Source organism: Cynocephalus volans, chromosome 3 (genome assembly GCF_027409185.1).
Source record: "Cynocephalus volans isolate mCynVol1 chromosome 3, mCynVol1.pri, whole genome shotgun sequence".
Lineage (NCBI taxonomy): Eukaryota > Metazoa > Chordata > Mammalia > Dermoptera > Cynocephalidae > Cynocephalus > Cynocephalus volans.
Window position 1 is genome coordinate 48986144 of NC_084462.1, and position 16558 is coordinate 49002701.

At 35.9% G+C, this 16558-nt stretch overlaps 1 protein-coding gene across 4 annotated transcripts in view; it reads right to left on the reverse strand.

Moving 5' to 3' along the window:
• The window catches only part of MCTP2 (multiple C2 and transmembrane domain containing 2), a 185183-nt gene that overhangs the window by 107916 nt on the left and 60709 nt on the right, over positions 1-16558 (reverse strand). For all 4 annotated transcript variants that reach the window (XM_063089286.1, XM_063089283.1, XM_063089282.1 and 1 more), the window contains exons 10-11: positions 10680-10866; positions 8377-8470 (exon numbers count right to left, since the gene is read on the reverse strand). In XM_063089286.1, the coding sequence (XP_062945356.1) occupies positions 8377-8470; positions 10680-10866 (281 nt within the window). The remainder of the gene's footprint in view (positions 1-8376; positions 8471-10679; positions 10867-16558) is intronic.

A 16558-nucleotide genomic window follows, 5' to 3' on the forward strand; every position in this document is an offset into this window, starting at 1 on the left:
GTTCTTTAACTACATTTCTGGTATTCTAATATTCTTGCACTAACATACAACAAACAAGAACAAGTGATATAAGAATTTTTCCTCCTCCTAAGTTCACTCCCCTGTTGCCAATCAAGTTCAAATAAACACCATATTCTACTAACTTGAATAACATCTCCCCATTTTAACTCTCCTCTGAAAATCCTTGCTCCTCACAGCTGCCAGAATAAACTTGCACATGTTTATATCAGATCATATCATTATCTTATTAGTTTCCCAAATTTCTTCATCCAGCCCCTAAATTCCTACATAATCTGGTCCTACATAAGACACTAGCTTTCTCTTCCCCGAGGAGCCTACTTTGCTTTCTATTCTCCAGACTTGCTTTCTGCTAGGCCCTTGGAGAAGCCTTGCATGCCTTGGAACATGCTGTTCCCTAATTTCAAAATGCTTTTCCTTCATCTCTTCTGTGCCAGCTCCTTCCTATCTTTAACATCTCAGCTAACACATCACTTCCTGCAGGAACACCAGCCTGGAGCCCCTGTAATGAATCTTAGTACATGTTCTTGATCTTAGCAATAATTAAAATCAGACAGCGACTGGTTTAATTAGTTACTTCCTGTTCCTAATTTTTATATCCCACTGTATCACCAGGCCCTACCAAAGATCTCACAGAGAAGAGGTATATTTCCTGAATAAATTAAGATGTTACTAAGAACCCAACCACTAAGATCGAATGATTCCTCTCTTAGTTCATGGAATGCCACACATGCACTGAATTCATTCACTCTCTTGGTGGCATTAAGTTACAAACTAATAAATCTTCTCTATACTCCCAAACTTTACATTGACTAGAGTTCACTTCTTTGGCAGACAGTTAAAGCAGACAGCTTGCCAAAGGCAGATTTCTATAGTTGTTAATGAGTTTTTCAAAAGTTGGTCTCGATCTGGGCTCAGATATCCACGAGGATCTCAAAAAAATTAAAAGCACTCAATGACTACTGCTGAACTTTCTATAAATTACGATTACAGTCATCCCTTTGAAAATAGGGCATCTTTAAGAGGAAAAGCATTGCTATGGATACAGCTTCAAGAGACAGACAACAAAAATAAACCATGAAATGTGCATGTGATTTAAAACTCCCAGTGACGATAACTATAGGACTATTCTTCTTCCAATACAAGTAGTCTTAGGTTTCAAAAAAACAAAAACAACAAAACAAAAACCTGATACCCACTATTACAGTGTACAGAAATTCAGTATTATAGAATATGGCAGGAGCATTTCTACTCTATAAAGTGGGATCTAAATGCAGTATTTTGGTCAACAGTTTCTGAGAATAACACTTTCATGTATCACAAAAAAATTGATGAGCCCACAAAGGTACTTTATATTGATAAAACTATTATCCATATTATTGAAATGTGAAATGCAAGCATTAAACTAGTTTAGTATGAGGATTTTCCTACCATGAAGAATAGTTTTTTTCTTCCCTTTTAACAGGCAATAGAAATAGAAACAAAAAGTAAAAAAAGCAAAACAACATGGTGGTAACTACAGATTTTTAAAAGTGATTGAAGAAACAAAAGTGATTTACAATGCTTATATTTCCAACATTATCTAAAATTAGAGAAATTATAAACAACATATCAAGAAGACAATAATGTGAAATTCTCCATATATCAACTACACCCTAATTAAATAAACTTAATAAAGAATAGGAAAAAGCATTTATTAAACATGTAATATATATCAGGCAAGCTAATTTAAATTTTAATTTAACTCTCAAAATACTCATGAGGACATGGAGGCTTAAAGTGAACCAAAGGCCAGTACATGATAGAACCAAGATTAACACGTGGATCTCTGCTTCTACGTTCTATACCACAATACATAAGAATTAAAAATGATATGCAGTTACCATAACAATAAAGGGCAAAAATGTGAGCAATAATTTCCATCTTCAATAAATAAATCATTAAACTGAACATTGATTTATTTAAGGCATCAGTCCTGGGCACAAGGAAAGGGGTCATGCACTTACAGAATGAATGGACTACTTTACCAGGATAGTGGGAGACCGAACCTGCATGTGGGACAGACCAAGAGCTCCTCCTAATGGCCTAACCAAGGAACCAGTAAACTGGAAATGCCATCTCCTCATCTACTTCAGGACACACACCACCTCCTATAGCTAGTATTCTGCTGTAGAGGAGGAAGGGTGAAGTAAAGAGAGAGCAGAGCCCCCTCTTAGGGATCATAAGCTTCCTAAGGGTGTCTGTTCATTGACAGTAGGCATTCAATGACTATCTGCTGAAGATTACTAGATCAACCACCAAGCTACCTTTCCTTAAACTGAGAAAAAATAAAAAAGCAGTTGGGGATGCTATAACAGTAATATGGGTCAAATGTATCCCCCAAAAGTTCATGTATTGGAAACTGAATCTTCATTGTAACAGTGTTAAGAGGGTGGAAAAATCCAATGATGGCATTTAAAAGGTGGGGACTTTTACAGGTGATTAGATTGTGAAGATTATGCCCTGGTGAATGGTTTGATCCTTTCGTGGAGTAATGGGTATGGTTCTGATGGCTTTAAAAGGAGAGCAAGTAAGAAGCTAACTCACTCTTGCTCAGGCCATTCCCACCATGTGATCGCCTGATCACCACGGGACTCTGTAGAGTTCCCACCAAGACGAAAGCCCTCACCAGATGTGTTCCCTGGACTTTGGACTTCCCAGCCTCCCAAAATATAAGAAATGAATTTTATTTCTTTATAAATGACCCAGTTTCAGGTATACTGTTATAAGCAATGGAAATGAACACAAATGGGCTCCTGGAAAAAAAGCAGGGGTTCCTAGAATTAAATGTACTATTATATATCATCATTGGATCAGGTGCTGTTACAGTCCCCAACATGCTTATTTATCAAATAAGGTTACATTCAATAACTTACATTTCATTCCTGAAAACCTGTTGTCATTACCATGCCTCTAGTAGACACTGAGATTATGCTAATCTCAGAGCTGTCTCATCTATTAACATTGGGAATAGGAGGGTCCGAATGACAACTTTACTGCCAAGATATTGAGAGGATCCAGATCTATTTGGAAACTTTTTGTGGCGGACGGCTGGTTTGTGTATGGTAAAAAGTGCCAAAAAGTTTCAAAGATGAAATAGAAACCCTTGTAAGACTTCTGGAGGACAAGTAGCTCCAAATTGTGAGTAAAGATGGTATTTCCAGTTTTGCTCCTCCATTGCCTCCTGAAAACTGCTGTTTCTCACCATGACATACAGATGATTAGAATGATAAGAACATGAAAAATTAAGATTGGGCTATGCTACAAGAAGAGGAGATATTGAGACCTATGCTACAGTACGTTGTATTATATCATTATACTACACTCATGGGCCACATAACAACATCTCAGTCAATGACAGACCATATATATGATGGTGGCTATACCATACCATACAGCCTAGGTATGTAGTAGGCTGCACTACCTAGTTTGTATAAATATACTCTGTGATGCTCGCACAATGAGGAAACTGTAACAACGTGTTTTTCGGAATGTATTCCTGTCAAGTGACCCATGACTATACCTAGTCTCATCCTACACTGATGTAGGCTTGGAATGCTGCTCTGCTTGCTCTCTTGCTACTATTGACATGAGGAGTTAAAGAGATCTTGCCTACATTTCTATTTCCTCTATGTTATGCTAGGATTCTTAATGGGCAGGGGGCATCCTGATAGCAGAAATAGAGTGAGGGTTGGAGGAATAAAGTGGAGGGGAACAGAAAAATAACCTGTTTTGCCACTAAAAGATTCTTTAGGAAGAAGGGAGTTCTATATAAGAATTCTTGTAAGAAATAAAATAAAGAGAAAGCTTAATTAATAGGGAGGTAGATATATAAAACCATGGTTGGATTCCATGATTTCTAGAGAAGAGTCATGGATTTCTAGAGAAGAGTCATGGACTAGGTTTTAAATTTTGGCATGTGCATTACACAAATGGTGGCCATGATGATTTCAATCCTAATATGCTGAATTAACTCCCACAGGTTACAATTCCGGCAGCTTCACCACAACATCTTATCAATTATTTATTTATCTTTTTTGGGGGGGGTGGCTGGCTGGTATGGGGATCTGAACCCGTGACCTTAGTGTTATAAGGCTGTGCTCTAACCAACTAAGTTAACCTGCCAGTCCCCTATCAATTATTATAAGGCTATCCTGAACAGTTCTGCATACATGTGCTGAGCATAGTAAGATAGTTTCCTTCTCTTCTTCAGCCCAACAGGTAAGATAAGCAGTGTCATTCATACTGACATATGATACGATTCTGATCAGAAAACATTTCAATCCTCTAACAATTTTCCTATTAGAACATTGTTTATTTTATTATCTTTTTATACTTTATGAAATATACTCTGAATTTTCTTCCAGCAGTATTAATTCATGAATCTAATGTGCCCCCGGGGCAAAGTAGAGTATACAGCACCTCTCTGCACGAGAGTTTCTCTGGTAGATAGGGAACCTGTTACACTAACCATTTTTCAGCTTTGTCCTGAAGAGAGGACAAAACACTCTCTCATTCAATCATTACAATGGGGGTTGTTTTTTTTCTTAAAATAGCTGAATTTTAAAACTAGCAGCAGCTGAGTGAAGCACATTGAGCCCCTCCAACATTACATATGGCTGTGTTCACCTTGGGTCTCAAAGTACAATTTATCATCTGTGTCGTGAACCAAGGCTATGGCCTGGTTTACTACAAAAGTAATGACATCAGACTGGATAACCAAATTTTTAAAGATTTTAGGTTATGTTGGGCACAAGGAGTTTGTGATGTGAACTCTTTAATAAAAATTTCTGACAGGCTCTTCTATTAGAATAACTGCTTAGAGCTATCCACATCTGATGTTGGCGTAGGCCTGAGAACATTAAAATATCTTTCACCAATTTTAGAGAGATGGGTTCCAGGGAAAGATAGATTACCTCAGATTCTTTTAAAAAGAAAAGTCTTCTCTCTTATATACAAACTTCAGAAACTCTCAAAAATGCCAAGATAGATACAAATTTATTAATAATGAATAACTTCAATCACACAATAAAATAGAATACTTATAGAAGAATGAATTAATAATTAAAAACAATAAATATGTATTTTTATACATTGGAGCATTAAAGCCTTTATCTTTGTAATATTCGTAGCATATGTAGACTTAGATAATTAATATCTTTTAACACATTTGAAAAGGTATACATTAATTTTTTCCTTTATATGAAAAACATTTTTATGGAAAAGAAATTCACTTTAGTATATACAGTTTTCCAATGTTCTAAAACACTAGCATAGAAACAAATGTTTAATTTTTCCAAAGCTTAATTTCTTTTTTTGACTATATAATTATAACATCAATAAAACCTAAGGAAGAATATCCTTTGAATTTGATCATAGTGGCTTGAATGACCCATATTCTTGATTTTTAATTGTTACTTGCAAAGAGATAGATGACTTTAAAATTAGCAAGTCACTGACAACTGGGCTCACTACATGCCTTCATTCCTCCTCTAGTATGTGAGGTCCCTGTGCCCTGCAAACAGTAACTGTAACCTCTATATAGATGACTGCCAAGACCCGTCCTTGTGGACTTTTGCTTCATCAGAATTCCTGAATCTTAAGGGAAACAAACTTGAAGCATCAATTATTGTAGGTACTTGGTGTTGTTTTCAAGAAAAAAGCAACTACCACAAAGTAAAAATGTATATGCTAAAAGAAAAGTGGAAAGGACAGAAAGTTCTCTTTTGCACCCTGTCTAAAATGACCATCCTTCTTTAGAGAATGTCCCTGGTTATTTAGAGTTAAGGTATTTCTTTTTTATTTGCTAGTGAATACTTTGTTCCCTGAGCAAGAGCAATAAATGAATACTCATTTATAAAGTAAGGCTGACTGGAAAATGCTGGGTACAGGGTATAAATCGTTACTTATTTCTCAAGTGCTCTGGGCACTGACAACGATGTGTGTCTCTTCTGATTCATGATGAAGTGATGCTGTTTTTTTGGTTTTGTTTTGTTTTGTTTTTTACGCTATACCAAGGGAATTGGTAACAATAATGATACAGCAATAATGCCTGAGTCCCTACAAGCCATGATTACTAAACCCCAGGAGCTATTAATTGCATGCATATTGCCACCTCACTGTAATCCGAATCAATTTTGTTTTTCACATATAAAAGTTATATTACAACTGTCTGGATTAGGTCCATTTTGTTGCCCTAAAGCAATACCCTGTTGGGAGCACACTGGGGGATTCATACGGGAGATTACCAAGGTCCATAGAACATACACTGTGACATATGATTCTACAAAACAAAGATCAGTATGTTCCAAAGACATGTTTAGCTAATGACAAATAACTTTGTCTCAATCCAGAATAGTGATAATTTTATCATAAGTAATACAGAGATAGTAAAACATTAAGGCATTTAGTCAAACTACACAGCATTATTTCATTTCTAACCACTGCTTTTTGTTACTGGAACCCTGTGGTACTCAACTTCATGCACTCCAAAACTACCTAGTGAACACCTTGAATATAAAGAAAACAACAAAATAACAATATTTTTCAAAAAAAAATTTTTTTCATAAAGAAGGAAGAATAATTTTTTTATTCCTTTGCCTTATATTTACAAAGACTCTCATTTTTTTAGGTTCCACTCCTACTCACTTTAATAGTCAGAGTCTTCTACGGAGATGATACAGTGGCCTGAAATAACCTTCAAAAACACTAGTTTTGGAAGGCTTTATCAAGGTCACCTGATAGGATGGGTAAAATAAAGTGGTTATAAAAAATGCGTTCCCACCTACATACGTCATTGTAAGCAATCCTTTAAAAAAACTTTGAATACATTACAATTAGTTGCAGGAGATCACAAAATATACCGTTTACCAAAGGAATTTTTTAAAATACTGCTAGAGAGCATAAATGAGTTCCTGCAGCTTGAGGCATTTCCTGAGGCAGCAACAATCATGGATTTAAAAAGTGCTATATCTAAACACTTAGATGGAAGTGAAAATAATTTGCTCTGGAAAACTAGTAGATAACTCTAAACATGCTTTAGTGACAACAAAAACCACTAACGTCAGAGAGACATGCGAAATATCTGAATTCACTGTCAAAGGCATATGTGAAATGTTGAACGTTTTCATAAAGTTTAAGTAAAAAGAAAGGAGAATTTCTAAATTAATAGGATGCTATAAACATTTGCAACTATGTCAATGGATATTAAAAGTAATCATTAAGTATTTCATCTACAACCCTCAGAATTTGTATCTTTCAACTGGCAAAAAAAAAAATTTTTTTGGATTTGCTCACTGGGCATTTCTTTAAGGTCAGGATCACCTTATATTAAGAGCATATCAAATAATCATTTCTATCAGTTGATTTTTTGAGGCAAGGTAGGGAGAATTCCTTTTTCTATAACTTTTGTAATATAATGTGCTGAAAACTAAAATTTTCTTTTCCAAAGTTTAAGCTACCTGAAACCTAGTTTCAGAAGTAGAGATTATACAAATATAATAAAATTGTCTCTGTGTGGAAGAAAAAGAGTAGACTACATTCTAAAAAATACGAGATTAAAAAATGCAATTCTGTGTCAACTCTTCGTACACATCAATTTACCCAGTAAATCTCATTTGTCATACAGGTGTCTGAATCGTTAGGCAGCACAAGGGGGTAATTTGGCAATGAGTATGGAGTCACTGATCAGACATTGGAATGTCTGGATCACTGTACGCACAGCACAGCGTAGTGCAGCACAAAGCAGGTCTGCTCTGGCCTCCACCTACAAGTTCAAGTTAATGAAGCTCCAAGAGAAACTTCCTATAAGACAATGTCAACCACAGAGCAGTCCCAGAGCCTAAACTCTGGTCATTGTTATGGTAGGGTGCCAGCCAGGTCTGCTTTCATGGTCAGATTTATGAACCACGTGTTCTCTCCTGTGAAGAGTGAAACGCACTCAGCTCAGAGAGCTGCAGAAAGAGAAGGTGAGGAGTCAAATAAATGTCATTTGAGGCACTGTGGAAAAGCTTGACTGAAAAATTCATTTAACAAATAAAGAACATGCGATACAATCCACAAATATCTTGCAAACCCAAATAGACTAGGACATTATGGAATCAGAGTAAAATTATTTGGAAAAAATTAATGTTGTGGAAACTATGCATTATGTGTAAAAAAGTGCTCATTGACATCCTTTTTGCTATTACTCTATCTGAAGGAGCATGATTACTGTATATGTACTTTTACTTATTGAGCATTTTGCTTTGCTAGAAGACCATTTCAAAGCAGGAGGTAAATACAAATAAAAATGAATTGAAAAATGAAAATATTCTATACCTGAGAAATCTGCAGCTAAGAGATCTACTGCCTTTAAAACCTTCACTTGTAAAAAGCCGACGTCCTTCATATCCTTCAGAGAGTTCTGTAAGCACTGAAGGGTTAAAAAGGAGATAACAAATGAAAACAGCTTTCTAATATACTATTTAATGCCATAAAATCCTACCAGAAGTGCATTCTAGATTTATCTTCCTCGTCTCATGAAGTCTTAGAAAAGTTCCAAACATGCATTACGTCAGTCAACAAGACAGTGAGGCATTGGTAGCAGCCAGGTTAAAAGAAAAGTGACTGAGAATTAATTAACTACAGCTTTAAAATAAACAAATTAGAAGCACATACAATCTACTTTAACATCGCCCCCTGGTGATAGCACAGAGATCCCACTGAGAAAATGTGTGTGCAGAACTACATTCATTCTGTCTTTCCCCTTCTTTCTCTTTAATGTAACTTTTAAATCACCCTAAAAGGCAACATTATTCTGCCCCAGTTAGTACAAACTTTATGGATTACAGAGGACTAAACTTGGATCCATCATAGATATTTATTACTACTGGAAAGACAATGGGGATGGAAACAGAATGAATTTTCTGATCTATGTATTGGTCATATTATTAAACCAGAAATTAAGCATCTAGTATCACCCTGTATTCATATTTACTTTAATCTTTACTTTGCATGAGCCAAAGCTTGAATATACCTACTGATCACTCTTGAGCATATATAGCAATATTTGGATGTCTATGCACATGACATCCTTAAGAAATTATGCATGAAAAAATAAGCAGACAAACTCTCTTCTCGTGCCTCTAGAACACATCTACTGAAAAAGGTGCTGCTTCAAAATCTTCTGAAATTCTTTTCCTGTCATCATTCGACAGCTAAAAAACTGTAATAAGCAGACTCCAGCATTTATGGGAGGACAGTAAAATTTTTGTTATTTTGGCATTTCAGGGTAGAATAACAAAAGCTTAATAATATTTCGGGTTTGCTTAACCTAATATTCATCATTCCTAAAAACTTTTGGAAGTTGTTTCTCCTCTGCATTTTCAACCTAAACAAACAAAATAACTAGTTTCTAAGCTAAGGTGAAAGCATTTAAAATAAAATACTTTTACAATTTAGAGGTAGAAATGTCTTTGAAGGTGATCTATTCTTATAAACTAGAAAACAAATCCAGGGCTCTGTAACTTCTGTCTTGTCTCAAACCTCTTTTCGATTATTGCTACTCAAACCCTGAGGCATTATTCAAAGCAGCCATTACCATGCTATCTAACGTTTCTTTATAAATACATGAATTTGGTAAGTTTTGTAATTTATCCACAGGAAAGTTCAGGGAAAACTTTTCTTTTTCACCATCAAATTTTCATTTGTTTAACTAAAGTCATCAGAGAGAATATTAATAGTAAATTTGTCTGAAACTTCTTCAGAGTATGCCAACCCGGCACATAGAATCTGCATTGACAATGAGCTATGTGGCTAGGTTTTGTACTCCCAAAGATTAAAACATTATTCAATTAATCAATACACCTACACAGTGAAGGATTCTGGAGGCACTAAAGTTTACACTGAGAATTATATTGCCATTGAATAGGGATTCATTCTTGCTTTATTTTCGTGCAATTTTCATGCCTTCCTCGTGCGGCAATAAAATAAAAGTATGGATTTACAAAGAAAATAGGATAAAAACAGAATGCAAATAAAGGTGCTTCAAAAGCCAGAGTACAAAAATTAAGTAAAGAGGACCCAACCATTTGATTTAAAAATGCTGAGTGGTTAAGCACATTTCAACTACTTAGGGAAAAATCACACATTGCTATTATCACCCAGAGTAGTACAGAACAACAGTTGTTCATGCCTAGCTAGGTCTATGCTTTATAAAACACAAGCACATTTTCACTTGATCCTAAAAGTTCTGGAAAGGTATCTATAACATTGCAAACATCACTGGTCAGTTAAAAAAAAAAAGTTACTTTTGTGAACTTATATTAAAATTCCTATTTACATATGCAGACATGCTAAACAATCGTCTGTTTCTTTGAGGATTTCAATGTTCTCCAAAACCTTCCTAAAAGCTAAAAATTCAAAATAAAACCTTTTCAGCTTTTAAAACAGCAAGACAAACTCTAAGTCTACTTTCACCTCCTCATTAATGCATTAACCCCTAGGTCTGATGTCTTGTTTTATGAGACATACAATTAAACTTGGGACAAAGATCTCTTTTGATGCAGTTTTTCAATTCATAGACTTTGTTTCAACTTGAAAGTGGGAGGGGGTGGGAGTGGTATACAAGGCAAAGCACTCACATATCGCTGAAAAATCTGCTTTCTTTCGCTGGGGTCTGCTAAAGGGCAGACGCACAGATCAGAGACAGAGACTCCGGCACAGGGCGTGAGTGTGATCAACAAAAGCAGAGCCCCCAGACAGCTCTCCAGTGGCAGCTCCAAGCAGTTGGCTTGCTTCAGAGGGAGTGCCGCAATGTCCACTTTACACCTAGAAGTTTCAGGAATCAGAGAAAGAAAAGCGATTAACTCAAGGCCATTGCAGAACCTCCAAAGCACCTGGTTTTTATTTCATCATCCCCCAAACCTCACTCTGCCTGAGCTCGGGTTTATTGAGCTGTGAAGGTTGCAGGGGCTCCCCTGGCTTGTAATCCTCACTCCCAGACTAATACACTCTAAAATTAAGGAGAGGAAGAGGAAAAGAAAATCAAAGAGAAGGCAGCATCAGGGGAAGGCAAATGAAAAAGAAGAGTCTGGTCTTTGCCAAATAAAGTCCGCAGAAAGATGATGAGATAAAGAAAAAGGAGGGGGGGGGAAGTTTCTAAGTTTAAGTATTGTGGATGAGTGCTCTGAAGGGCTTCCCTGGACTGTGCCTTTTATGAGTAAAGAGAATAAAGGATTGCGGTTCAAAAAAAAAAAAAAAAAAAAAAAAAGGGCGGTGGGAAAGACAAGTAAAATGCAAGTGGGAGAGGGTTAATGGAGAAACCATTTTCTTCCCGATTAATGCCAACTGGCGAATTTTTATTTAAAGAAATGTGTTAAGGTGTTTTCCTAATAGGCACGGTTCCACAGGGTTTCCCCAGGTGGGTTTCTCTTGGAGAAATGGAGCATGAAGTGTTGTTGATTGATCCCATTACAGCAGTACTGCCAGGAAAGGCTGTACCCATCTGCTATAAATTGCATGTTTTCCGCCTCTTAACAGCCAATGTTCTGGGGATGTTGAAAACCTCAAACACATTTAAATACAGAAGCAAACACCAAAAAAAAGGGGGCTGAGGTGCTAAGCCCATTTATTTACTTTAACACTGAAAACTCTGGGTTTGCCTGGACCACACCTGCTATATTTATGTATGCAGGTGGGTGAAGTAGGTGAGGTCGAGTGGAAGGGGGGTCAGGCGATGGTAGTTTCTAGATGCATTTCTTTTAATTCTCATTTACCCTCCATAATTATGAAATAAGATGAATATTCAAAAATTTAGAAAAAGGTGAAAGCACTGCCTTCCACAATGAGCAATAAGGAAGGATTCTTACCCTAAGTCTTGAATAGACTTTGTACATTTGCAGATAATTAGAAACAGGCAAACTTGCATAACATATAAAGCAATGATAATTTTGGGCCACATGGATATGTGAACGAAAACTTACAGTTGAATATATTTAAAAGAAACCTTGCAATCCCCTTCCCAATTAAAAAAGAAAAAAATCAATTACATTAAAAGCCTATAATAGCCTTTATTATAGAATCAAAAAATATTTTACATACTGATATATGCCTATAAAATTAAATACATGTGTGTATTTATTTCCTGTTTATCAAAAGTGACCCCTGTTATGCGAGGGAGTAGCAATTAGAGCTTTTCTATACAAGTTCATCAAGTATTTCTATTGGAGACATTACAAAAAATATACATTTTTTAAATAGTCTGCTACGATTTGAATTACAACAATTTTTTCTGTAGCCATAAGGAAACTTTTAAATTTAAAATTTACTACTACCTGTGAAAAGAGAGGTTACTAAATATTTTTATTTCATAAGCAGTTATGTAAGTGGGAAATTAAATTTTCTTGGAAAGAAAGAAATGTCAAGTGTATGCCATTTGTAGAAAACTAAGTACCCACATGTTCTTAACCAATATTGCAATAACACATCTGCTTAGGAATACTTAGCTAAGCATTATTTTACATTGTTATACAAACCTTCATTTATAAAGATCTTTCTTATGGAAAGATGAATGATCTAAATTCACAAGAATTTTCTCTGGTGATCACTTTATTCAAAATTAGCATAACATATCTATGGCATATTCTTTTTAATACCATTAATAGCAGCAATTTTTTTTGTCCTTTGAGTGTTTACCTTCTTTGTTGCGGTGGTAGATTTCTCTGATGTTTTGGACAGCCAAAATTTATTTAGAGATAAGTGCTCTAAGACCTAACAATGTGTGAGGGTCAAAAATAATGCATAAGAATGCATTAATAAAATTTTTCTTGGATAATTCAAAATGAACCTGGGCATTAATTCTAAAGAATAATCTAAAAATGCTATGAGCAACATTAGCATATTTAGAATAACGTTGCAAACTCTCCTAGTGACTGCTTAAATGTACAATTTACTGGAACGGAGCAGATTATTATTTTAAACAAAAGTTGAACTTTATATCAGACAAAATGCAAAGTAAATATTGGGCTTCCTCTCAGAAGTTACACATTTTTTCACTGACTTTTCAGTCATTTCTGTCTACTGTGAAAGTTTTACCCTGATCTCATTTTTGAAGATTATTTAGTTAACTAGAAAATTATAGCTACATGCAAAATAGCTACACCTAGTTTAGATACCAAAGCCCCATGAGTAACAGGTTGAGGATTCACACAACAATTTAATGAATTCTACATTCTCTATTAACTAATGAGTGATTTCAGCCAAATATTCGTTTTTACTTTCTTAGTGATGTAAAAGAGCAAATTAAATTGATATAGTATAACAGCATCATGTCAATCAAAATTAAAACACGGTTCTTTTGCACAGGGGTTATGACCCAGACTCTGAGGGTCCCTGACCCACCATCTGAATTGATATCTTAAGACGTAAGAATTAATTTAAAGCTGTTCTCTCTCTAGTTTTAATAACTAGTTACTCTATAAAGATGGCTTACTATAAACTTTCTATATCCTCTTCTACCCACCTGGCTTCCCCATTTATTCTCATATTCTGGAAGAAAGAAGGAAAGATGGGAGTAGGACAAAATGTATTTCATACAAAACCCTCTGCTTCAGGCCTCCCATTTTACCCTGTTTCAACCTCAGTCCACACTGCTGCAGTTCGTCCTAAAGTCTGAAGGAGAACCAGAAGCTCTGGAGGTTAGCCAGAGGCTGGGAGATTAATTTACACTAACTCCAAGCTAGGGAAGCTACTGCATTATCAGCAAAAGTAGCAGAAGAAAAATTTTTAAAACAGGACTTTTCTTTCAGAATTTCAGATAGTTTTAACACAATACTCATCAAACTTCTGAAAGAGAGGTAAGATTCAAGTGAACAAAATGGCTTTTTTGTGGCATTTCTTAGGTTCAAACAAAGGTAAATGGACTAAAATCTAAAATCTTTAAGATGTAAACATTCTGTAATGCATTCATCAAAAACATCTTGAATAGAAAAACTCTTGAAAGGAGAAGCTGGTCTGCTTCTTTTCTATTTTCCAAGTGTAACAGATTCTTCTTTGTGAAAATACTAAATAATTTGGTTGTTCTCTTAATTCCTTCTAGTCACTACTGAAGATCTGCAAAATCTTTTGCTCTTTTTCAAGGCTTTCTGTCATCTCTTTAGCTACCTGTTATGGGCAGGGCACAGGATTAACCTCTACCTGTTATTGGTGAGTCCCAGAATTTTCTCACACCTAGACCATTTTTCTGTGAAGGGCCAGAAAGTAAATACTTTTGGTTTGTGGGCCATATGGTCTCTGTTGCAACTATTTAACTCTACTTTGGTAGCATGAAGGCAGCAATAGGCAATGTAAACAAATAAGTGAGGCTGTTTTCCAATAAAACTTTATTTACAAAAACAGCCATCTGGATTTGGCCCATGGGCCATAGTTTGCTGACCCCCGACCTATAGAAATGCTAATAATTTAGCTGTGGTGAATTATACCAATAATTTAGAAGTTTTCTTTAAGAATTTTACAAGGTTGATTACAAATAACACAAACATATTGATAAAGGTACCAGAGTTATTAACCTAAGAATAATTTTTTTAAAACAATTTTTAACACATCATAGCCTAAACTCTGGCCAAAACATCCAATGATCTGTTTGGTAATAAAAACTCATAAAGCAATAAAACTTATAAAATTGCTCTTCTGATAGAAACAACATGAAAAACACACACTCAAAGGATATGTATCAGAAACAGAAGTAATGAGCATTAACTAATTAGGTCTGTTCCTGTGGCACTGTGTGTGACTTCACACGCAAGGGGAGTGACCATGTCTGGACAGTCATTCAGAATGACACTTGGCCCTCAGATGACCAGGAAATTCTCACTGCAACATCAGATCTTAGAAAATTCAGTCAATAGGCGCTCTTCTTTAATAACAAGATTTACATGATGGAAATAAAAATAGTAAAGTCACTGATGTGTTTGTACCTGGAGAGGAGCTGCCATTGTTCATTGGCATGAGATGAAATCCAATAACTTTGTGACCTCTCGCCTGCCCTCCTTTCTAGCCTCATCAGTGACATCTTGTGCTGTCTTCCTGGAAAGCTCTTCTTCCAATCTCCTTGTCAGGCTAACGACCACCCATCTTACAGGTCTCAGCTCAGAGTTCTGTTCTTCCAGAAAGCCACCCTCTTCCACCCCCAATCCCAGGCTGGTTTCCATGGTGCCAGGATGCACAGCCCTCACTCCACGGCACTGTCACTGCCTGCTTGCTCACAGAATCCCAAAACTTACTAGTGTCCAAGTACAGCAATCTAATGTCTTTTTCACCGAATCCTCAGTACTCTGCAGCCTACCTGACACACAATATGCGCTCTGTATTTGTTAAACACAATGAATGCACAAATAAATGTCAGTGGCCTAATGAAACTCATAAAGTCAAAAAAATCCAAATTACAAATGCAGCGCTTTTTTTAATTTTAACTAAATCTTTTGTAGTCTCCATTTCTGCTTTTTAGAAGAATTGAAATGAATAATAGGTGCCTCCCAGATTGAAAATTCCATGGTTCTACTCGCCTGAAAAAAAGTCTAAATTTTTTTTTGTTTGTTTTCTGCAATGGGCATATATTAAAGCTATCCTCTCTAGTCCACAGGCAGTTAATGTGCTGATTTAGCATTGTCTCTGACCTCCTGTTCTTGTCTTTCTCCATTAATCCCACGGTATTTTAATGTTTTAATTCAACACATAATTTTACTTTATCAGTCAGCCAAACCTGCTCAAGTTTTACTTGGCATGATAGCTTTTAACCTCTTATTCATTACCATAATTCTATGTTTTATATTACAGACTGGTCAGCTTTTAACTTAAATGCAAGGGGCAGAAAGAGTGCTATAGTTTTAAAAGCTGTAAATCTCAGAAGCTAAGGAAGCTGGGGAACAGGAAGAAAACGGTGAATGTGTCAAGCCTGGCTGTAAAAGCAGATCAACGACATGGGGTGCAATTTGTCCAGAGAAATACTCCAGCCCAGATTTTTCACTGCCTCAGAGCCACTAATAAACTGGTAGAATGTCAGAGCCACTTTATAAGGCACCATCTGGGACTGAGGAGTGACTCTGGGGCAGGGCCATCAAAACGGGCTTGTGGATTCTCATTCTTAACCTTTCCAAACTAAATTAAGTCTAGATTATTCCATAACAAGTTAATCTCTAGAATCACTTTGAAATGCAAAATATACTTTAAGAAAATGATCTGATGACTTTGAAATGGCACAAAATGGAATAATCTACATTAATCTGTACTCATACTCTAGATATTTTGTTTAAAAATTGGAACAGGATAAATTTAGCTTTGTATTTTACTCCCCTAAAAGCTCAGCGTCCTTGTTTAAGATGAGATGCTGTCTTTTTTGGTTTGTTTGTTTTGCACATAAACAAACACTGAAGTTCGTAGGCAACATGGTTTCAGGAGATGCTGGATTTCACTCAAACACCTTCATCTCATCAACACGAGCTTCCTTAGGAGTTACCTGTGGCTC